This window comes from Passer montanus, unplaced genomic scaffold, assembly GCF_014805655.1.
Source record: "Passer montanus isolate IOZ18808 unplaced genomic scaffold, ASM1480565v1 scaffold60, whole genome shotgun sequence".
Taxonomy (NCBI): Eukaryota; Metazoa; Chordata; class Aves; order Passeriformes; family Passeridae; genus Passer; species Passer montanus.
In genome coordinates this window covers 1,789,315-1,813,982 of record NW_024371038.1, presented here as the reverse complement: position 1 = coordinate 1,813,982, position 24,668 = coordinate 1,789,315, and the positions used below count along the sequence as shown (strand labels likewise).

General features: G+C 38.6%; 1 protein-coding gene across 1 annotated transcript in view; it reads right to left on the bottom strand.

The window, feature by feature from the left end:
* HS2ST1 (heparan sulfate 2-O-sulfotransferase 1) overlaps positions 1 to 24,398 on the bottom strand; it is a 71,883-nt gene extending 47,485 nt beyond the window's left edge. Inside the window, exon 1 of the mRNA XM_039727157.1 lies at positions 24,113 to 24,398. Coding sequence (XP_039583091.1) covers positions 24,113 to 24,236 — 124 coding nt within the window. The 5' untranslated portion in view covers positions 24,237 to 24,398. The remainder of the gene's footprint in view (positions 1 to 24,112) is intronic.
* Between the last annotated feature and the right edge of the window lie 270 nt (positions 24,399 to 24,668).

Here is a 24,668-nt window from a genome sequence, read left to right as displayed (position 1 = left end):
TATGAAGGGGATTCTATGTCACAGCACAATGTGTTCCTAAGTGGTCCTAACATTACACGTAGAGCAGTTAGTTTCAATGGTTTAACTAATACCACAGAATCACAGAGAGGTTTGGGTTGGAAGGCACCTTAATAATTATTTAGGTACTAACCCCTGGCCATGGACAGGGACAGCTTCCATTAGGCCACGCCACTCAAAGCTCCATCCAGTGTGGTTTCAAAGCATTAGCACTTTGGAGTTTTTGTCCACAAAGTTGAAAGCTTCATTCAGTGTTCTCCACCAGGACATAAACTCACATGGCCTAAGGCTATGGCCAAGTTAGTGCATTATTTAAATGGTGACCACCACTAGAAAACAACTCACAAAGCATAAAGTTGATCTCTGATTGATCCAGACCATTGTTAGAAACCTCACAATTTATCACTACATTAAATATTTCATTATTCAAGCTTAGCTACAGGAAGCCCCAGGCTAACCTTGCCAAGATCAAATTGCTATTTAAAATCAGCATAGACAATATAACTATTCTAAGACATTTCAAAGTATCTGTCCCATTCAGACTTCCAAATTCCAAAATAGAACTGGCAAACTTGTACCGATTATACCAGCCAATAATGAAACGGTTCACCCACATCTGTGTAAAGGATTCTTTTTAGCAAAAAGCCAAAGATTACAACATTTATTTTTCCAGCCAGCTTAAATCAATGTGCAGCATTCACTATATAAGTCTGTGTATTAGTAATTTATTTTTCAACGGTTCACCTAATCTTGACTTGCTTTAAAACTAATGAATCAGATTATCACCAGATTTCTGGTCACAACTGAAGCTTGATGGAATTTACTGAAAGAATTCTTATAAAGTTCCACACCACAAAAAAAAAACCAAACTTCTGTTCCTAGTACTAATGTACCAAGCACCACGACCGCACTGTACAATGTGGTGGTTGGCAGAACTACATCAATACCAGCAACCTGATGTGTGAATGTCAGTTATAAATAAGACACTAAATTGCAACCACTTAGATAACCAACAAATATGTTTGCTTTATGAAACTACAGAAGAGAAAGCTTTTGTATTCTATTTATCTTTCAGTTTTTATAATGTAGAATACAGGTCTGGAATTGCGATATCCTGCATTTTTAAACCTCTAATGAACAAAAACATAGCTTGAATTTAAATTGTTTTGTCCAGACTTCACTAATGCTGATTAGAAAGATATAGATTCTAAATTGTAAAGCAATTCCTCGTGTTAAATAACACCCTGAATGAGGATGTGGAAGGTTTAAGAGCTGTTCTCACTCACATTCTCCCCCAGGAGAAAATACCTTTTTGGAATGTCTGAAAGCATTGGTAATTGAACACTGGAGTTGTCAAACAGCTGGATTTCCATAATTATAAATACCCAACCACCCCCAACCATTCCTTACCCCCCTAAAAAAAAGGCCCGACAAAAACCATAGAAGGGTATGGAAGTCTTAGAAGTACAAAGAGCGCTGGGATACATTTAATAAATACATACCATACAATCAGATGTGCTGGTGTAGTGGTTTGCAGAGAAACACCTCAGAAAAGGGAAAATGCTGCACACACAGAACCCCAGGCAAAGAAGGTTCAACAGAACACAGCAACTCAGGCCTATCTATGCTTTCAGTACTTAAATCCAATGCTAACAGTGTTGTCAATGCCAATAACTTCTTTCTTAGCAACCCCTCTCACTTACGACTTAGCCTGGGTAAGAGGATTTGTCTCTTACTAATCAATGTTTTACCATTTAACGGAGATCTTTAAATTCTATGTTTAAAGATTACTTTCAATGGATGTTTATCAATTATGCATTGTCTGCTAAAACGAAAGATAAGATACTCTCAAAAGACTTTTGATCTGCAAAATAGAGCACGGGAAACCAGTCATGAAAAGTCCATTTTGAAATCTTGCAAAACTGAAAACAAAGAACAGAAAAAATTATGCTCTTTTATACAAGAATCTGCAGAATTGTGACGGATGATGGAGTCTGCACAATCTAAAATCCTGCATTGCTCAGAAAACTACAACTTTGCTGTGATGTGGTCTTATATACTTTACAGGAATTGAGGAATTTCACCTGGACTTGGAGGTAAAGAAAAATTCAAGTGAAAGATCATATTTTCCAGTGTACAGCTTCTGAAAATGGTATTTAAGAATTCTGCTTTGGTGACATTTATGTTCAGCCTGTGATACATTTGTAGCACTTAAGGAACCAGAGGAAAAATGTTTCATTTGGGTGGCACTTTTTCCAAGAGTGCCATCTACAAATTCGATTTCCAAACCTGATGCATGAGCCAAGGCTTCAATGACAGAAGTTAACATATATTTGGTTGTTTCAAGTAATAATAATTAAAAAAATTAGCCACAAATCCATTTGTCAGGAAATACAGCTCCATTTTTATGTCCCCAAAAGCAATGTCACTTAAAAAGCCAACTTAAAACTTCTATGGCAATCCTCACCTATCATGCATTATATGAAGAGGGATGCCCTCATTGCTAACACAAAGCACTAGATTCAAGAACAGGGTTAAGTGACACCGTCCACATCTTTCAAGTTGTGGAAAGCAAAAGAAAATCTGCTGCTAGGCTTTGCTAGTATTTTAATGATTTTCTTGGGTTTTTTTTCATCAATACAGCTTTATTTATGAATTCATATTGTATTTGGAAATTCCTGACCAGTGAAATCTAGTCAGACACTTTACATGCCCATGTCCTGACTGTGAAGTCCTTCGTAACCTCCATCCTGAATCCCCTCAAACAAGCAGTCAGTGGTGGAACTGCCTGGATGTGTCCGAGTGCCCCATGCAAAGCCTGATGATCATGTACAGTGCTGTTCCTTCTGCTGGGACTCTGCTTCTGCTCCAGCCTGAAGCTCATGTCCAGCTTGAGGAGTGTCAGTGCAATGGCTCCATGAGCTGGTGCAAAGTCCCTTTACCATCTGTGCCACACAGATTGGAAGGTCAGGCCCAAGAGGCAGAGAATCAGTTAAACCAAGACAGCAAAATCTGGGAATATGAATCAGAGCTCTTTTATGAGGGAGAGGCACTGGATTTCTGAACACTTAGCTTCCATCCACTGTGCTAACATTGACTGCCAACCACCACCAGCTCAGCTCTCACATGGATTTATAACAGCACATTTGGAAAGGCTAAGTCGTATCACCAGGGGATTAAATTTTCTTGAATTAGTATTCCAGAAATATGATGATCAAACTCCATTACTGGCACTGAGATACATTAATATAGAGAAGCCAGAGCAGAAAAAAGGAACAGTTCTATTATTATACAGGCTGTCCCTGTAGAAAAGGTTTGAACTATTCAAATCAAAGTAATGGCAACGAGTTACAGTAATGGGTTTATAGAAAGTTCAATTACATTTTTAAGAGTTTTCATGAATTAAAAGCGTTACTTTTTAATTGGGGGGGGTAGGGGTCTATGTGGTATCCTATAGCATCATTATCCTCCCTTTTTAAGTAATAGGGCTTTTATCTAGTTTTGAATTATAAAACAGGCAATCTAAACATATTTTGATTAAATTGGAAACTAGCCAAAAATGACTGGAAATATTTGCTTCAATAGTGTAAAATAAAGCTTCTCTGCTGGGTAGCCTGGAGGAAAGAAAATGACTTGCAGACAGATTTGCTTAATCCACATTTTATTTATCTCTATGTCTGGATACTCAAAATAGGGTAAATAGTAACTAATCTCACAAAATTTCTGTTCAGTTATCAATCCAAAATCCAAACAAAATGGGAGTTAAGCACAATAAATACAGCAGTGCAACCCCGTGTTTATACAGAACTCACCATAGTTACGATATTGGTTCATTCACTTTCAGTATTTTTACTATATGTGATCAAGATTCAGTTTTCCTATTTTGCGACATAAGCAATTAGCATCAGAGAGAAGAAAAATTAAATTTCCACCTGACATGACCAAAATATAGTGGCACTAGAGTGAAAAGTTGAACAGCCAAATTTTTCCAGTAATCAACATCAGAGAGTCTTTGCACAGAAAGAGGCCGGTTGTGAGTATTCATACAAACAATTCTGATCAGCAAAAGCCAGAGGTCAAAGCCCTCATCATCCCTCACCCACAACATTAAAGACAGAAATCCTCACTTTTTCCATTTAAAATTCCTCTTTGCCAAGGTTGCATTACTTCTTAGTTTGCTATTCCCATCTGCAACATGTCAGACATCTCAATTAGATATCACAAAAACACTCTACTCCCATCAGTGTGTTTTGTAGGCAGAAGCTGGGAACAAGTGACACTCTTAAGTTCCAAGTGGATACAAACATAAATAGCACCTCCCTGCAGATCTATATGTGGATCCCAAAGCATCGCAGGAGTCAGGTTCCCAGACTCTGAACTTTCACTGTGCATGACTGCTGTCTTTATGAAAAGAACTCTTTGGCTCAGCTACAGTTGTCATGGAGACAGCAACTTTGATTTTTAGATCTTTTGTATATGTGATATTTCAGCCATATGTTGCATGCATTTAAGTTCTCTACCTATTCCTACTCTTTAAAACTGTAAGAAGTAAGAGAAACTGAATGATTTCAACATTAAAGTAAAATGCAAGCTATGTACTTCTCATTGTGGAGAAACATGCTTGCAATCCAGAATAACCACAAATTTAACCACATACTTGGTTGATGTTTTTCCTCCAGCTCAAACAGTTCAATTGATGACAAGATTTCACCTGAAAAATTAAGGCTCTGTTCTTCTGATAAAGCCATGATTGGCTTAATCTTGTTCATTAACACAGCAAACTGCTTGTTGTGCATTAGTCCTGCATTAACAATAGCTGAGAGAGGTTCCAATTCCAATCACACCAGGGGTACTGCTGGGCAGACATCAGACTCTCCAATATCCCAGCTGCTTTGCCTGTGTCTCTCTGAACTCAGAGCAGCATGGTCCTCCACCACGCCTTAGGAGGCACAGGAAATGCAGTCAGCCTCACAGAGTGCTGGTTGCTACAGGAAACATCAGACACACACGCTCTGGTAAAAAACACCCTCGATACCCAGTGACAAAGGATTGAGCTATGGTCTGGGTGCCAGAAAAACAAAGAACCCAAAGATCACAAAATACTGCTTAACTTTAACAAAACAGTTACATACATAAAGCAGTGCAACTGCTCTCACATTTGGCATTAAAACTGTGATTGTCGTGTTTCCATACTTTCAATTTCATAAAAAATTAAAGAAGTATAAGCTGCTCTACTTCTTCATTCAACAAATCTACAGAGGCAACCAGAGGGACAAAGCATAACCACTTTTATCTCTCAGGGTCCTCAATACAGAGTCACAACTTCAGTCCAAGCAAAGAGCACTCCAACAGTATTTCTTCATAAAATAGAGAGCACTTTATAACAAGCTGACAATTATTTTCTAAGCTGCATTCAAGCTCTTGACTTTCAAGCTAGGAACACAGACACCCCACCAATAATTCTAAAAGTTTACATCTGAAGCAACAAAAGACAGCAATTTGCTTTGCCATGGAACAATTCTTAAAATTCAAAAGAGCTCACTTCTCAAATATAAATACAAATATTAGTGTAAAGCAGCTGCTACAATACACAACTTGTTTTCAATGTAGAGATACTACCACAAGGGTTTCCAATCTCTAATGTGAGACAATACCAGCTATGGAACAAACATACAAGCTACAAACAACTCCATCTCCAGCTTAAGCACATCACAAAAAGAAAGCAAAACACTGAGGCAGGAAAGCAACTTGCTCTCCTCTCAAGAAGGAATTACATTTCAAATACTGAATGTAGTCAAACATCAGAAGTATGACTGGTCAATTATAAAATCTAAAAAGCCGCAGCACTTTCTCAAGATAAAATAAGGGAAACAGTTTTCCTTCTGGCAATATGAAGAAAAAAATCAAAACCTGAGAGACAAAAGTGTGAGCTGCTTTCTCTTCCACTGTGCAACTGCAAAGAAACATGTTATCTTAATATGTTATTTATTCCACCAGGACACTAAGAATGTAATCCATCACTCATCCTAAAACGTGTTCTCTCACGTTTCATACCGTTGTAACACTGGGAATTATACAGTGTTTCAAACAAATACATTCACACACATTTACACACACTCCAAATGCTACTTAGACCTTTAAAATTAAGATGTTTTTTTCCTGATTTGCCTTCTATAAAGAAATCCTTCTGAATCCCTGAGTATCATGTGGACAAACCTGAAAACAACTCAAAAACAAAAGCAGCACAGTTGAACAAATACGGCTCCACACCAATTAAACTACAGCTTGGACTGGAACTATAAATTCCACATTAAATATATTCACTGTATTTGATAGATGGTAGATGCTAGATTTTCCTACCAGTAAAATAAATCATTGAAAACTGCAAGTAACAACTCTTCAAAGAGTTTGGGGGTTTTAGCTATACTATTATCTCCACACTATAAAAGCTCTGTATCTTGATTACAAATTAAGTTGCTACTATCGAGCAAATAAACTGAAGGCAAATATTTGTTGGCATTTTAGTTTGGAGGATAATATGATAAATTCCCTGCTTTCAATTTCATATAATGCTGCTGTTATCAGAGTTCTATCTTCTACTCGATTTCAGTAAAAACTGGGAAATGTCAGAACATGGCACCTTGCTAACACAAGCAGCCACTTCAGCCATGTCTGCAGCTGCAGAAGCAATCACAAACAGCATCCACTGATGGGTATGGGGGGCAAAACAGAGGAGAAACAATGATGTGCATGGCAGGGAGGATCCTGCTGCTGAAACATTCCATACTATTTTTGTCCATATTTTAAAGTGGTTGGTGGGAAACTATAAGGGTGCAGAAGTGCCATAAAAATGATTCAAGAATCAGAGGTACCTTACAATGAGAGGCTTAGGGAATTCAATGTGTTTAGTTTTTCAGAGAGGTTGAGAACCAAGATGATTGGAGGATATAAGTACCTTTACAGGGGAAAAATACTGCAGGGTGGTGAGGAGAGAACACAGAAAACACTGCAAGATCCAGTAGCTTTAACATGAGACCAACCATATCCAGATTTTAAGAAACTGAGGTTTTATTTCAAAATACTGAAAGGTTCCAAATTAACAAGGAAAATGCTCCCTTTCTTGATGACATTTTCAAAGCAAGACTACATGCCTTCCTAGAAGAAATGGATTAACAAAACTTTTCCTAAATCTGACTTGAAATTTAAGTGACTAATGAGAAACAAAAGTCTTTATATGCCTTTAGAAGAGGTAAAAGCTATAAATCTACACAATGCTGAAGAGCTGTCAGGCATACCCTGAAAAGGATGAATGGGGACATTAAAGGACATGTGGTATTTTAAGGGAAGTGTCCTGGAGCACACATTACCTAAAGGGCTGCACTGGTTCAGACCAAGGTTCTAATACCGTGTTTCTGACAAAGGCCAACAGACATCTGGAGAAGCCAAAAACAGGTCGAGCACAAGGGTATATGCTCCTGATGTACTTAACATCACCCACCTACTGGCAACTTAGTAGATTAATGAATTTTCAGATGAATGATTTTTTCTACCCCTAGTTCTTCTAAGCATTTCAATGATCATTTCATGCTGTGGCATTGTGTTCTACAATTCACCAGTTTGTTTCAGCATTTTTGAGGCTAGCGAGCAATAGTTAATTTTTGATTGTTTCCTACTGCTTGTATAATAGGGATTCCTTGCTCATTTTATCCAGTTACAGGCTCCTACCATTCCTTTCCTGAGATGTTTTCCCAAGTCTGGTGACCCTTGATCTACTTTATCATTCCCCATATAGGGAGATGCTTCATTTCTTTAATTATTCTCAGCAGTCACAAATATTTTCCAAGTCTGCTATAACCTTTTCCATGATGAAGGGCAAGAAAGGCCAACACAGCAGAACTGCTGCATACAATAGAAAACAAAATATTCTCATGTGGTTCATAATTTGTTTTTAACATGCATTTTTGACCATTGTTGAGAATTAACAGCAGTTTCCATAGACATAACTTCTGTAACCCCAAGAACTCCTGCCTCAGTGAGGACAGCCAATTCAGAATTTAACATATGTAAACTTGGGATTGTTTTTCTCTTAATATATTTAGATATGACAAGTTTCACCTGCCAGACACTTGGTATTTTGAAATTCTTCCCCTGCAAACCTCATTATCATCACACAAAGCACAGTAATCTCTAAACAAACAAGAAAGTACATATCACAAGTTCAAACTATGAATTAATGTTCAGTAAAATATATGAGTAACAATTCAAATCACAGTCTTCAAAAGATTCAGATTTTTTCTTAGCTAATTAACAACCTAGAAAAACTTTAAAAAAACATTACAAATCTCATCCAGCTACCATTCAGCCCTCTCTCTAAAGCATTAGAATGAGCAGAAATCACATGTAAATGAGAAGATACCTGCAGAGGTCACACTATGTGGTTATTTTTCAAAAGCCCACACAGCCCCAGCATGCAATGACTTAAACTCTGCTATTCAAAATACATTAAAACTGTTCCCAAACAACAGCACTTTTTTTGGTTGGTTTTTTAAAGAGACTTCTTCAGAATTTAAGTTTAAACATGCATATACGCTTGAATAAAATGCAAAATCATTCCCTGGGTACCACTGTATCCAGTGTGACTGTATTAGAAACTTAAGGAATCTAATGGCAGAAGGATACTCCAGACAGTTTCACAATTAATAACTTTCTACTCCTCACAAGACACCATATCCCCCAGATTTAAATCAACCCTACCATGTAGCTTTATTGAAGACTGGTCAAGCAACAGGGGTTTTTTACAGCTGAAACTATAGCTAGAATAACTTTTACTATGAGATGTTAAAATTTTGAGACCAGGCAGTGTCAGTCAGTGGGGCAGCAACACTGTCCTCCTCAGTGAAAGTACTGTGAAACCATAGAATAACAATTTCTTTGGGGATGAACACAGCAACAGCACAAAGGCAATGGGAAATGGGAGAAATATCAAATTCACTGTCCAGTTCCTATCTCATTTCAGTAAAGCTGTGCCTAACTTGACTTTATAATTTGTATGCAACAATACATCTGTTTAGTGGTTTATGTTCTCCTGATAACACCACTTTCTGCAAGAATTTATGATACACAAGAGTGCCTCATCCTGAACTCATTTTGTTCCCAGCCATTTGTGAAATTATTAACCAACTGGTTTTTGTGTGCATTGGATAAGAACAACCATTTTGCACATTTAAAGTTTTCAGAACTTCAAGCAGAGTTTTTCATAATGGCTTTTCTGTTTGTTTGTTTGATTAGAGGCCCATTTTCCTAGCATAAATTTCACTACAGTGGAATTTAAAAACATGGTTCATGCAGACACGACTACAATTATATTATTTGTTGATTTAATGTTCAATTTATATTGTGTAGTTTCCAAAACAGAAAAATTTGTTCAGAGACTGTAAATTTAACAGGCTCTAAATTACTTGGACCTCGTGAGTTCCTATTCTTCCCTAAAGCCAAGCTTGCACAGACTCTTGGCATCTTTCAGTTGTCTATCCTCACCCTGCAGGTTGTTATGTCTAAAAATACAGTAATTGTATTACTGCATATACAGTGCTGTGTTTGAGTGCCCAGGCCAAATTAGCTTAAGATGGTATTTGTAACTGGAACTCATTTCCTCTGAGGGATTCAAACACACTGCCATGTTCTGAAGCAACGGGTTTATGACAGCAGAGTTAAAAGGACAAGCGAGACTGGAAAGCATCAAAAATTCCACACTGTTATTCTGACCTTCTGTACTTCCTTTGTTTTCAGAACCAGACTTCGAAAAAAATCACCCTAAGCCTTTTGTATGTTTTCTTATGAAATTTTTCACCTGTTTCTTCAGAGAGGGAAAAGTTCTCTCATTAATTTTAAGTCCTGACTTTATTAAACTTACAATGTTTTTAGAGTAGCAATAAGGCTTTGCAACAACCCCAACATGGTTATCATGGGGAATAATTAATACACAGCAGCTTTTAATTTCATCATCTAGCAAAAGGAGCAGGAGAGAAGGAGAAATTGTCTCTTGTTCTGAGGTAAGTTTCTTATATTTATCATAATTAAGAAACCTAAAGTTGCACTAACAAGAATTGTATTCATTAGTTGGCATGTGATAAGTGAAACACCAGACCAAAAGAAATCACAAAAATTTGTATTCATTCATACAGGATTATTCAGTATCTCTCCTCTCCCATCACTTTATTCTGTAGCAAGCTGGCAGTATGCTTCCATGAATCATGCCTACAAAGGTCTGCTATCCATTCACACAGGTGTCAGTGAAGTACTTCACTTGCAGTATCTCATAAGGGGTTTTTAGTGAAGTCCCTCCCTGGATGATCCACAAATTCCAGTAACAGAAATACTGCGGCAAGATTTCCACTTACACATAAGGCCATATATTGGCATTAGAAAAGGAACACTGTTAAAATATGATCAATTTCAGTTCTATGGTATCAGATCAATACAGCAAGTCTTCAACGAAGAAATAAAACTCCTTGAAAGACTACATTTCATATTTGCACGGGGGGGATAAAAAAATGTGGGAAAAAAAATCAATATACGAGAGGTTGTTTTCAAGAATGTTATGAAATGTTATCATCTTACAAGCAATTTTACATGCCTTTTCTGTTACCAGCAACATATACTGTATGCTGTTCTCCTAAGCTGATTTTATTTTACTAACTGCTGAGTAAGTGGCATTCAAGTTGCTCACAGGAAAAAGCCATGGAAGTGTCAAAAGGAGGTTAAATTCCTGAAATAGCCAGTGGGCTCCTAAGACTGTCAGACTACTGCTTATTGGAGGAGTAGAATAATAAACATAACATATTTGTCCATATACACATTAAACATTGGAAAGTCTTTAATAGCATGACTTTATTATGAGCTACTGTACAGAAATTATACAGTCTCCAAAGCAGTCATCAGTCTTCTCAACATTCACTCTCCTCTGAAATGTTAGTTTAATAACCTTACTTCAAATTAATATAAAAAGTACCTAACTCTATAAAGGTTTCATTTCAGTGCGTACTGAACAAAATTAATTAAATAATTAACAATCCATATGGACTAATAACTAAAAATATATCATTAAATCATTTAAGCCCAACTATAAAGATTCTCTCAGCACAAGGATGGCTACAGGTCTTCAAGGGATCAAATTTCTCCTTATTTAACGTGAAGTGGAACAAATGATACAGAAGATGTGTAAATCTCTATTTGTAGTCACTTCAGGACGACACACATGATGAACACTCATGCTTAAACCAACATCACAAATGCAGCACTTCAGAAACCTAAGTGAGCTGTGGATCAGGAGCTGGTCAGAAACAGGCTTAGAGAAGCCAAGCCCATGCCCCCAGAGCGGCTGCAGTGCCTGAGTAACCACCCTCATCACACCTAATTCATGAAGCTTTAACAGGGTGAGGCAGACAAAGCAGGTCTCTGTCAGGTGGCACAAGGATACCAACAGCTTATTCTCCATGGCAACATTTATCAAATTTTGTGAAGTATTACCAAGTTTAAACTCAAATATAAATACAAACTTGTATATGTACAAAAAGCCACTGTTTGTAATGTCACATACCTTCAATGCATTTGTGAAGGACAGGGATCAAACACATAGACTGTATTGTTTCTGTATCAGGATGGTTCTTTTGGGTATTTTAAAAACACAAAGACTTTGTCATTTCTACACATACACACAAGCTGATCAGCTACATCCTTGTGACTGCACAGACAGGAGAGTAGAGGCAGAAGAGCTACTGAAGGCTTCCCTGCTTGATGGCCTGTAGTGACCCACAGCATCAGCAGTAACCTCCTGCCATCACATCATCACTTGTCTTGCCATGAATCACCCCAAGGCCTGCAGCCCCAACCTTCCCCCTGCTTCACCTACAGACTATTTAAAATGTGGGAAAAATACTCTGCCCAACAGACTCTGTTTTATTTGATTGTTACTCCATGTTAAAGGCTGCCCTTTACAGTCTGTAAAAGTTGTCCTGTTCAGCCAGTGGTTCACAAATCAACCTGTAAAATGGCAAAAAGTTCAATTGTTCTTCATTCTAGCATCGTAGCCAAGGCTCACAAAGCATAAAAAGGAACATTTTCACAAAACACACAAACAAGGAAAGTCATGTGCTCTTTGTTGATCCAGCGGTTGTCAGACCACTCAAGGCAAGAAATCTTACATTTTCATAGAAAATTTCACTTCAGCAGTTGGCACTAGCAAATGTTCTTCTTGGATGTCCATGTTAAAAAACCCAGAAACAACGCACCCCCCCCATCTGAAAATAACTCCAAAAACAAACACCTAACCCAACAGTCATTACTACACCAACACAAAGTTTAGCCCTTTATCAACTAATCATAAAAGACAGTGTCACTGCATAGTTTTATTCCAACTATTAGAAAATAAAACCCCAGTCACAAGACTGCCACTAGAATCTGCAATATGTGCATTTACCACACACAGTTCTCAAGTACAAGACATTTACACTGACATTTTCTGGTCACAACAATCCTTTTATTTAAAAAAAAACCAAAAAACCAAAGTATTCTAAATTCACCTGAAATAAGCCTGCAGACCAAACAAGCCTATCTGAAAATCAAATTCAGAATACTAAGAATCCTGTTAATGCTTTAACTACTACCCCATACAAAATGTGAGTCTGATTCTAGTTTGGAAACACAACTGCTTCATGTAACAAGCACTCTGTGATGAGTACTGGAGGTTACAGGGGCAGAATGCTTAGTGAGTACTGAAGTGCAATTTAGGATCATTGTTTTAGATCACGCTATTTTTTATTAAAAAAAAAAATCAAAGCCTAACCAACCTTTATAAGATCACTACTGCTGTCAAGGAGCAGCATACAATAAAATAAGAGCACTAAGATATGCAATGATTGTAGTAAGTTTAGTCACAGTTTGGAAAAGAGCAAACTTACTTGTTTTCTAAATAAATTTTTAGAGAAAAACAGCTACACTCACCAAGAATGCTTTTGACAACTAATTGATATGCTCTTTGACATTTGCTAACAACTCTTGGATGACAGATCCCCTAAAAACTTTGCATTTGGTAATCATTTAAGCACCACATTTTTCAAGGAATGTTGCAATACTTTTAGATAACTTGGACCAATTCCATCAAGGCCAGAAAAATGATCCAACTCAGTTCCTGGGTATCTGAGAAGATGTTCATATACGTTTCTTTTGCATAGTAATTATCTCTAGAGTGCCGTATCATGTTTATGTTTACATGCAAATACTTAATATATATTAAGTAAAAGAGGAACAATCACTTTATTTCATATTCCTGCTGCTATATGAACACTTGACAGATTTTGTTGCTTAAGTGTCATGTTGTCAGACATTCAGCAGGTTCTCATATTTAAAAAGCACACTATTTGTTATTTTTATTTCCACATTGTTTTCAGATATATAATGAGAAGAAGCAAGTTTCCTAGATTCATTCTTGAAAACTACAATTTCAATCTCACTTCACATTTAAAACATTTTCTCATCATTTCCATCAAAACAAGTATCTTGTATGAGTATTTTATAGCACCAATTTAAGAAATTTATTACTTATAATTACTTATTGCAAAACAATATGTGTTTTCAAGTGCAACCTTGACACAAGCTTCCATCCCAAAAGTGGGCATATATTTAAAACCTCCACAAAATCACCACTACTGGTCCTTAGTCACTCAGTTTCCAAGGGCTTTTTATTATGGATTTAAACAAGGAAAAAACCCCTGTTTTGATTTCAGTATCTTCAATCTTCCTTCACACACTTTTTCTTTAAACTTGATATGTGAATAATTCATAATCTATTACTCTTTCTTAATTCTCCTATTAAGACTGCCTTGCCATCTGCACTATGCAATCACACTTAAGTAGGCACATAAAAAATCAGTGGAAACAATGCTTTGGGTTGTTCCAGCAACCACAGAGGTTTAGAAAGATGCCCCACAAGCATGTCAGCGAGACCATATTTTTCAGGTTATGGTTTGGAAAGCACAGACAGGAAAACCAGAAGAGGATACATTTAAATGCTTTGCTGTTTGATTTATAATTTCTTTGTGCTAAACCAACAACTCAGTTTTATGCTGGTTTTTCATATCAGAAAGGAAAGAAGGGTTTAATGGCATTGTAGAAGGTAAATGACAAGGCAATAGGAATCAGAAGCAAGTACATTGTTGGAGTGTTAAACTAGTGAAGCCAGCCTTGAAGGAAAGCATATTCCCCTATACTGACTGGCTTTTTGTTGGGATCAGAAAGATTGTGGGCAGCTCACAAATGTAAAAGTTGCACTGATCCTTACTTACGGCAGGAAGTCTTCAAACAGCAAATACACATCTACTCTTGAAATACTATATTTTGAAGTGAAATGGAGTTCAAAAACATATTCAGTCCAATCCCACTATACATAGTTTGAAGTCATCAAATTGGACATCAAGATCTATCACTTCATCATAAAACAGCAAACTATTTATTAGGTACTTATCTTCAAAAGCTTGCCTTGTTAGCAGGATCAACAGACTTAATACAAAATAGCTACTCTGACTAAAAATCTATTAAAACAGTCTAAATTATTCTCAGATAAGGCTAAGGGTCTTTTGTTTGGTTTAAATTTTTAAAAAAGGGGAAGGGGAAAAGAGGGGCAAACTCTAAGGCATTCAATATTCCCAAAGGCACAAATTCGATTACAGGAAAGCATTTTAGTACTATGGTCATCTCAGTTCATAGGATAATGTATCAAGAATATTGTTATATTGTAGGTATTTTGCCAGGAAAATATATCTCCACAATTTTTCAGAGTACACACTGCTGAAGGTTTACTGACAAATGCGATGCTGAAAAACCTTGGCTCTGAAGTTCTCACTGGGAGCGCAGCTGAAATAAGATTTTACCATGAAACACTTCACTCAGCACCAGCATACAAAAAATCTGACATTATGGCTTTGTTTCAAAAAATTCAGATCCTCATACAAGCTAATTTGTGTGCCATGTACAAAATCTTCAGAACATCTTCAGAAAGTGATCAAGCGCTTGTGCTCAAGAGTGTTTTGGTCAGGACACAGGGTCAAGGGTTTTTGTGCTTCAGCTTGGGAATAAAACCCTGGGAGATATTAGTTTTACTGCAAACAATGTAAGGATATGGCTGGACTCAGCTTTTGTAAATATTAATCCACTTTTCTTGAAAGAATAAAAACTTTTAAATTATATAGTCCAAAAAAAGTCTTCTCCCCAGTTGACATCTGTCACTCAAATGCTGAAGGAGCCAAAATCTTAGTGCTTTGTTTCATAAGAAAGGCAATTTTTTGTCTATTTTATGTGTCAGAATAAGAGTCTATCATTTTCACATCCTATCCTTTGGCTTTTATTCTAAATTCCTAAATCCTTCTTAGAATTAGTGAAATCCTTTGCTTAGAATGAATGATCAATATCAACTCTAATATAATCAATTGTTGATTAAGATTTTGTATATTAAAATTAATTGCAAATTCCATGTTTTGCAAAAAATGACTTTTCATTCCTCCCAAGTCCTGGACAGAATTAATGCAAAGAAATGGAAATATTTCAATGAAAATACAGATTGCTATTCATGCAATCGTCCTGAATATGTTCAGCAACAATATATCCAGAAAAAAAGATAATAGAAATATTGAAAGAGGAAAGATACACAGGGAAAAGATTCAAGGGGAAAAAATAATTAACTGGATTTCCCCCTTCATTTTGCAGAAAGTGAGATGCATAAGCATAATGTCTGCCCAATTGCTTGTCTTTCTGCACCTTTTTCAAAGTGACATGAAATGCTACTGCCTTTCAATCTGCTGTGCAAGAAAGATCAGTTCTACATTACAACATCAGAAAATATAGACAATGAGGGTGAGGAATATATACATAGATCATATTTATACTTCATAGGATTATATGTATGATAAATGTGTACACTTCATACTCTCTCTCACTTATGTATTTTTATATATATTAGAAAAAAAGAAGAAGAAAATAAGATCATCTGAGAGAAAAGCCACTACAGAAGTAAATGAAGGATATATGCGTTTTAATTTAAGGAACCTAAGAACCCATCCCCACACTCTTTACAGCTTTACAGCAATTATGCACAAGGTTTGCATAAACACTTCAAAATCATCAAAAGCTGTTTTATCAAAACAGCACTTAAGTTTTACATATGTTTCAACACAAATCAGTATTCAGAATTAAACAGCAAACTGATGAAAAAAAAGGATGTCAGCTGTCATTTTAAACTCTAACCAGATAGAGAAAGTGGACATGAAGAAGGAAGACAAAGACTGGGCCAAAGTGATAGAAAGGTTCTTTCCAAATACTTCTTGTAAATTAATTATCTTATTTATGCTTTCAATGTCCTGGTGAAAGACTTAATGCACTCATGATGCATTTTACCAGTACCAGAAAACTTGAATAATTATTACAGCAGTAATGTTATTGAAACCATCATAACACAAGGATATTGCAAAGTAAGGACAGCAATAATATGCTGAATACTAGAGACAGTAAAAAGACATGTGGACGCAGTTGGGTTCTCTGCAGACACATCTGCAAACACTACCTGTATGGTAAAAGTATGCTCTGAATTTACAGCCATAAAAAGTTTATCTACAGCCATGAAATAATCCCTTGGTAACAAGCAGACAATCAAGATGAAGCCAGTCCTTGACACTCACAGGCACATCCTGCAGTAACACTGATGTCCTGGTTGTCAGCATATTCCCAACACAGAGCCACACAAATCTGTGCCACAGCAAAGCTTCCATGAGTATTGACACTTGGTATCTTTAGGGAAGTGCCTGGGCATACCAACTATGAGCAGCATTTGAAGTTATTTTGATAAAGGCAGTTAGTGATAGCAATGCCAAATGGAGGGACTTGAGTTCTCCAGAACACAAAAGGTCAAGTGGCAAGGAGCTGGGGGGTGAGTAAAGAACCAGCTGGGCCACTTCCAGCAAGGAAAGAGGTTTGCCTCTCTCTCCTAAGAGGGTGAAGACTTCTCTGAACGCCACTATTCTCGAGATGCTGGGCTTTGAACACAACAACTTCACAGAGCCAGAGGTTTTCAGGGGAGTGGCCAATTCCAGCACAATGGATGGGCTTGAGGACCACATGAAGCTGAGGGTTTGAAAAAGATACTGCCTACTTCCCAGATTGCAGCTAAGTCTGTACACGTTTATAAAAGGCTGCAACCAGCTGGCCAAATTTCAGATACTTCTCTCAACACCAGAGTCCTTTCACTCAGTCTTTTATCTTTTATTTCCAATTGAAAAAATAATGCAAATACACGTACTAGTTCAGCTATTTTTCTACAGCATGGAACTCTCATTATGCTTGCCAGGCTAGTATTTCAGATACATAAACAGATTTCAAGCAAAGCTCTTACCACTATTTTAATACTGCTTTGACAAGGTTTAAATACATTTTAGATAAGTGACAAAAACTACAGATTGCACAGAGTTACACAAAAAGACTGTCTTTCGATCCATTGAAGTGATAATACATGGAGGATTCCATATGCAAAAGCCATCTATTTCCTAAGGAGAAGCAAGAACTTGAGAGAAGGAGCTCATTATTAGAGGACAAGACCAGTCTGGCCAGTGAGTGACTCATGGTTGCCAGTCAGTAGATATGGAAATTACTTCTTCATGAACTGCTCAAATGCCCCGAACTTCAACACCCAGGGGCAATACAAAGCCATGCAAATACAAAAAAATCCAGGTTCAAATATGTCAGTCTTCTGAAATACGGAAGAAAAACAATTTCTACAATTTCTGTCACTTCATGTTGTCATCTTATTGTAAAGGTTTCGTACCTTCTTGGAGATAACTCAGGGGCAGCTCCTCTCAGCACTGACTTTTTCTTCTTCTCAGCACAACCAACAAACTCCCTCTCACCTCTCGACCAACCAACCTGCTCTTTTATAATACCCCTCTTAATTGGATCCAGCTGTGGCCTATTAAGGGCAGGCTTGTTCTTCATGCTTGATAATTAGCACAGCTGTAACTCTTTAGGGGTGAGATTACTTTCACCACTATCTCTGGTCTCCTACCTTCTATCTATCCACAACTTCACACGTATATAAAACCACAGAATGGCTTGGGTTGGAAGGGACTTCAAATATCATTCAGTTCCAACATCCCTCCATGGGCAGAGGCACCTTTCACTAGAGCACGTTGCTTAGGGAGGTGTCAATCCTGTCCTTAAACACTCCAAGGGATGGGGCATCCTTAACTTCCCCTGGCAACCACAATAAACTGGAAAGCAATGGTTTCATCTGTTGTATTAAACCCAAGGTCTACAAGTTTACAAGGTCTCCTTTACAAGCAGTATATATATACACACTAGCCTCCAGTGAGAGCTAAGGAAAAGAAAAAGACATAGGAACTTCCAATCACACACACTAGCCTCCAGTGAGAGCTAAGGAAAAGACATAGGACCTTCCAATCATTGGATTTCAAAGGTATATTGCAGACATGAAAATTTTACTTACTTTTGCCAAGATCAGAAGTAGAAAATAGACAAGAAAAACAAAGTGAGCACTGGCATGCCATTATGCCATAATGCTGTTGTTTTAGTTGCTTTAGCACAGAGTAAATAAAGGCATCAAATGTAGGTTTTTTCTAATTTCCAGTAGTGTTACCACTTTTCCTTTTAGAATGCCAAGCACAGTAGACAAACCTGACAGGTATGTCATTATTAAAATAATCCAATCTATCTCCACAAGTAAAAAAACAATGATATGAAAGAACAGCATGCAGAACTCCTTTGAACACTTTCTCCTGAAGTTGCCAGCCTTGAACTCAGAGCTATCCTTACCAATTTTTAAAATTGCATTAATTCACAATGAAGAAGAACACAGTACCCACATTCCTTTGACAGTCCCACAAACCTTTTCTGTCCTAAAGAGGTGACTGCAAACATGTCTCTTTGCCAGGATTTCCATGGAGAATGGTATTGTAGGTCTATGTGCTCTTCGACTTAAATTTGTGCCTCACTAAGTAACAAAGATATGTACTGGCCCAAATTTGGCCTTTTTCAATGGAGAACCCAGCAAGACTGAGTGCCTTACCTGGTGATTACTTCATCCACTGCCCATGGCTGGAGGTACTTTATCTTTTTTCTCAAGTCCACTTAATCTCTCACAACTGCCCTCAAAATATCTCTAACAAAAATATCCCTCTGCCAGATCACCAGTTTTCCAAGTTATTTCACTAAAAGCACAATGCCTGCAAAGTAGATTCAACAGTATTATAGTTTCTCACACGCAGCCTTTCAGAAGGGGAAAGATATTTTAGAAAGTTGTGCCTCTTATTTCCACTGTTAGAACCAGCTGCTGGGGTACCAGCAAAAGGGGGTGAGATCAAGTCACAGATCCCATCAGCAAGTCTGAGCTGCCTTGATGTGTGCTTGGGAATGTGCACAGTTCTGCACTAGTCAAAGTTCACACATTACCAATTTCACAGAACATAGAATGCCAACAGCTGCAACATTTATTCCCCAAAAAGCTACAAAAAAATATAAAACCCACAAACAACAACATAAATAAAAAGCAGAACAAAATTTATACAATTGCTCAGTAACACAGTTTTCAGTGGGAAGTGCAATTGTAGTATGGAAGTAGTTTAAAATTTATTCTGAAAGCATCTGGGACAACCGGAGGCATGGTAAAAGGGAACAGTAAGAAGGAACCAAGTGAAAAAGTGTGATAAAACCAGCAAGACAAAGTGGAAGAAACTTCCACTGGATGGGAATAGACTAAGGGAGCAGCATTACAATTGTTTCAGAAAACCCAGTATACAATAAAACATCTTCTGAAGGAATGCCTTGGGCTATTCAGCAGCAAATAATAACTACTGCGTAACAGGGCCATATTTAAAAAAAAAATTTAGAAAATTATTTGCATAGCTGTGTGTGGCCAGACCTGCCAACAATCACAAACTCCTCTTTATAATGTTCTGTGTCCCTCTTTATAAATGCTCAATTACAAAGCTAACAATATGCTAAGGGACCATGCGTGCTATACTAGAACTGACAACTTAATACGTTTTCTGAGGGATTTTCTAACAACATGCAACAGGCAGGCCTACCAACAGGAGATTTTTTATTTCTAAATAAAGGAAACATGAAATGCCTATCATTTCATCATCCAAAGTCTTTTATGTCCATAAAGCATAAGACTTAATCATTGGGAAGTTAAATCCTTTAGCATCAAGGGAACAGTGGTTTATTAGGCACAGAGTACTTAGAAAGATACCACCCCAGTAAGAGTCACATATGCTAGGGAACTACCTTAATTTTTTTTGTTAATCTGGCAATCAATCATCAATTAAATTTTCTTTCCTGGGCTAATGAAAAGAGCCTTAGCCTTTCAAATTATTTAAGTATTTTTACACCAAAAAAAAAAAAAAAGGAAAATGTAAAATATTAAGGATTTCTTTTAAATGACAGATTTCTATACTCTGAATTCAAAGTGCTGAATTAACAGATATGAGCCATTATTTTGTTTATCACTTAACAGAGGAAACACTCCCACATTACAGCTATGAAGTTTTTCAACATGATCTGAAGCAGGTTCAATCCTTGCATTCCCTATTATGGTATATTCTGTTTCTCAGACAAAGCCTTTTTCCAATGCAATATGGAAACATCACTAAAGCAGCATTATTGTTTCATTTCCCCCCGCCCCCCCCACCAAAGAGCAATCCTTCTCCATCTCCTATCCTCACTTCAATCCTCAAAGACGACACTGTCTTCTCCCACTTCCCTGGCCAAACCTGAAGTGCTTCTGGTGCTTGGTGCTGTAAAACACTATTATTTAAACAGAAGAACTAGAACACACAATAACTTCCCTCTTCCTTCTCCCCACAAATAGATGACAAAATCTTGGGGAGGGAAGAGAAGATAGGGATGAATCCCTATCTTCCCTAATTATCCAGCTGGATAATTTTTTTGATCCAACTCACCACAAATACTAATGACAATGCAGGAGATGGCATGGTGCACATGGAACATGTAAAATGCTAGGTCAATTTATACCAAAGAGAGAGCTGCACTCAGTAAAAAAAAAAACCCAAAAGGGGCAGCCAGACATTATTTCTGTTCTTCTGTTCCAGGAACAACAGTGAAACCTCAACACGCAGTGCAGTATTTCATATGCAATATTCTCTATTAGGGCTGTGCATTCCTAGAGCTAATGGGCAAATACCTACACCAGGCTTAAATAGAAATGTTGAAGTTCTCACTGGCAGTTAGGGACAGCTTAGTCTGGAGAGCATGCTCATTTAGCATGTAAACCTGAAAATAATATGAAAGATTAATAGCTGTAAGTAGAAATCTCACATATTTCCAATTGTTCACACTCTGCTTGTGATCTCACCACTACAAACTACTTGTACAGAGCTGCAAAGAAGTTAATATTTTTATTTACCTTTTTTAATTAGGAAGTTATTTTTCATATGAAAAAGCCCACAGGTTTATAAATACCCTTTTAAAGGATCATAGCAATTTTGTCACAAAAAGCAGCAGCAGCATTTGTGATGGTCATTTGCTTATATGTCCTCTACTTCTCAAATAAGTCTGCCAGAGTGACCAAGTTTACTCATGTAAAGTCTTACAGACAAAAAAGAAGTTCCCATTCTTTTTGCATCCAGAAACACACTCCAATTTCACTTTACAGGCAAGATATTCCAAGTTATTAAACTGACATTAAGGCCCCCAGCTGTTCACTACAGAATTTGGAGTTGCTCATATGTGAAGGATTTTGATAAAGCCCTTTCTGTTGAAAGTACAGTTGAACATTTCCAGAACTGCTGGTAAGACTGCACAATTATTCTGCTATCAAATCTGAAGTAATTTTTGGTTTTCCTAGCCAATGCTTAGCTCTTCCTTAACAAGAACTTTCCACGATGACAGTTTATCAGATGATGTATCAATGGAAACACATGGCACAGCTCAGAACCCAGTCCCCAAACACGGTGTAACAAGACTTCTGACATAGAGCACCCACTGAAACACACCTGAAAGACCAAAAGAGCTACTTTGTCCTTACCCTCAAATCATAATGTCAATCCACACACACTCACATCATTCTTTTAGGGGGCAGGGAGGAAAACTTGCCTTCAAGTCCATTAGGCCAATTAATTACTTTGTTCTGGAGAAAACCATTTTCCATAATGCAGCTCAGTGGAATTCTAACCAATCATGATGGTAAAAAAAAAGCCACAATGAAATCTTAATATTTGCTAGTCATAAAATACATACCAAACATGTGATAAGGGAGACATTCAGACAGCTAGAAGCTTTTTAAAACAAGAGCTCTCACACTAAAAACTGGAATCTGAGTTCAAAGCTGCTGCAAAAAGTCCTTTTCCCCTTCCTTCCACGGGTTTTGGAGAGCCACTAGTAAGCTGTACACAAAGCAAATCTTCCATCTTACTTTCAAGAAACTTCGCAATAGTTTTCCCTTCTCCTCGAGAAATAAAATCACAGAGGATAGTAATTAGATTCTTGTCCCAAAGCAGTTTGGGTGTTTTAATCCTCTAAATATGTAAGTTAAACATATCCATTCCGTATATATTCGGGAGGGAGAAGTTTTACCCGCAAAATTCTTGATTGTCACACACATTATGTTACTCCTTAAATGCCAGGAGGTAGATTTCCCTAAAGTAACACACACTGTCAGCAACAGAAGCATTGAAGCCATGGCTATGAACCACTTTAAAGCAGGTGTATACAAAGTACCAATGAACCTTCAGCACAATGGCAACACTTCCAATTTCACTCAGTTTCTTCTTCAAATCTTTGTTCACAGTTATTGAGACCCTGCAAAAAATGCCTCGATTATAACTGGTAAGAACTTTCAGTTGAAAAGTATGCAGAGTAAGGGGCGCCCTCAACTCAAGCAGTCAACCACTTCCATTTCCAGGGTCCTAATCACTAATATGCAGTTCAGAGAGTGGAGTGGAAAAGAAATGCTGTGAAGTAAAATCCCAATGGCATTCATACAGCTCAACATTAAGTTATGTGGACTCTGTTAAAAACTCATTGTTAAACTTCCCGTGTCAGTCAAATCCACTTCTACTGTTAACACCAGAAGGAACAAAATGTGCACTTTTCTCCCTACAAATTTAAATTTACACTATTAACTATTGTTAATAATGTAAATATTTCAGTATAGTCAAATAATAGAAGAAAGCAAAAATCCACAATGTTTGCAAACCAGTTCCTTATCTTGTACACACCAGAAGTCTCAGTGCACTGATTTCACAACTCCTAGGCACCACAAACCAGGTTGAGAATGGTGTTTTTTCACATCCAGGAGACCCTTAATTAAGCAATGTAAAATCTTTACAAGTTCTGCAGCCTCATGGATAACAAAGTAGTAAGATGTTACCCGCTAGGCAGATATTACTCTAAAAAGCTCCTTTTAAGGCAGGAAAAGTACAAGAAATTTCACACAAGAGATTTCTAGTTCACTGCTATTCATTGAAGTTACAGCTCAGTGACAGTGTAGGAAATCACTAACTACACTCAGTGCACGGAGAAAACAACATCCCACATTAAATGAGAGGTAAACGAATTACCCATCTGTCATTAAGAGCAGCATCTTCAGCTTTCTTTTCTTTACACCGTGCTTTCCATTACAGTGCCGAGCGTTAATAAAACGTCTGAATTAGAAATCGGATGTGAAGACCATGGTAATTCGCTGCAGCAGCAGCAGCAGCCGCCTCAGCCTGGGCACACGGCTGCTGCTCCGCTCCCTCGCCAGGTGCCGGAGGAGCCCGGGCAGGCCGGCCGCCCTGCCAGGGCCGTGAGCAGCGCGTCCGACAGAGCCCCTGCGGACACACAGACACGCTGCGCTCCCAGCGCTGACCTCCCGCAGCCCCTGAGCTGGCACAACAAACAAACGCGCTCCGCGGCCAGAGCAGCGCGGACAGCCCCTCCTGCGGGGCGGCCGGGTCCCGCGGCGCGGGGGCACGGCAGAGCCCGCAGGGAGCGCGGCGCCGCCGCCCCCCGCCCGGCCGCGCCCGCCGCCGCTCACCCAGCTTGCCGCGGGACTCCTCCAGCTTCTGGATCTGGTTCTCCAGGAACAGCACGGCCACCCCGAAGACCAGCACCGCCAGCAGCTGCAACTTGGGCGGCAGCATAATCCTGAGCAGCCCCATGAGCAGCAGCAGCAGCGCCGCCCGCCCGGGATCACGACATAACGCGGGGCCCGGCCCGCGGGGGCCGGCGGGAGCCGCGGGGACGGCGCGGGCGAGGAGGGACGGAGGGAGCCCCGCCCCGCGCCCCCGCCATTGGGCGGTGCTGCCGCGGCCCCGCCCCTCGCGCGGAACGATTGGCCCGGCGCGGGAATCGCTCCGCCTCCCCCGCCGCGCTGAGCCGCCGGAGCGGGGCCATGTCCCGCCTACATGCGTCCCTTCCTGATTGGAGGCGCTGCCTGAAGTCCCGCCCAACCTCCTTGGGCTCAGGCACCGCTACCCGTGAGGAAGGCGCAATGCTATTGGTCGGGCCGGCTGTCAGTCACCGGGCTGGGGGCCGATGTGCCGGTTGGCAGTTCCCGAGCAAGGGGAATGGGCTTTATTCGGGGTTGTTTC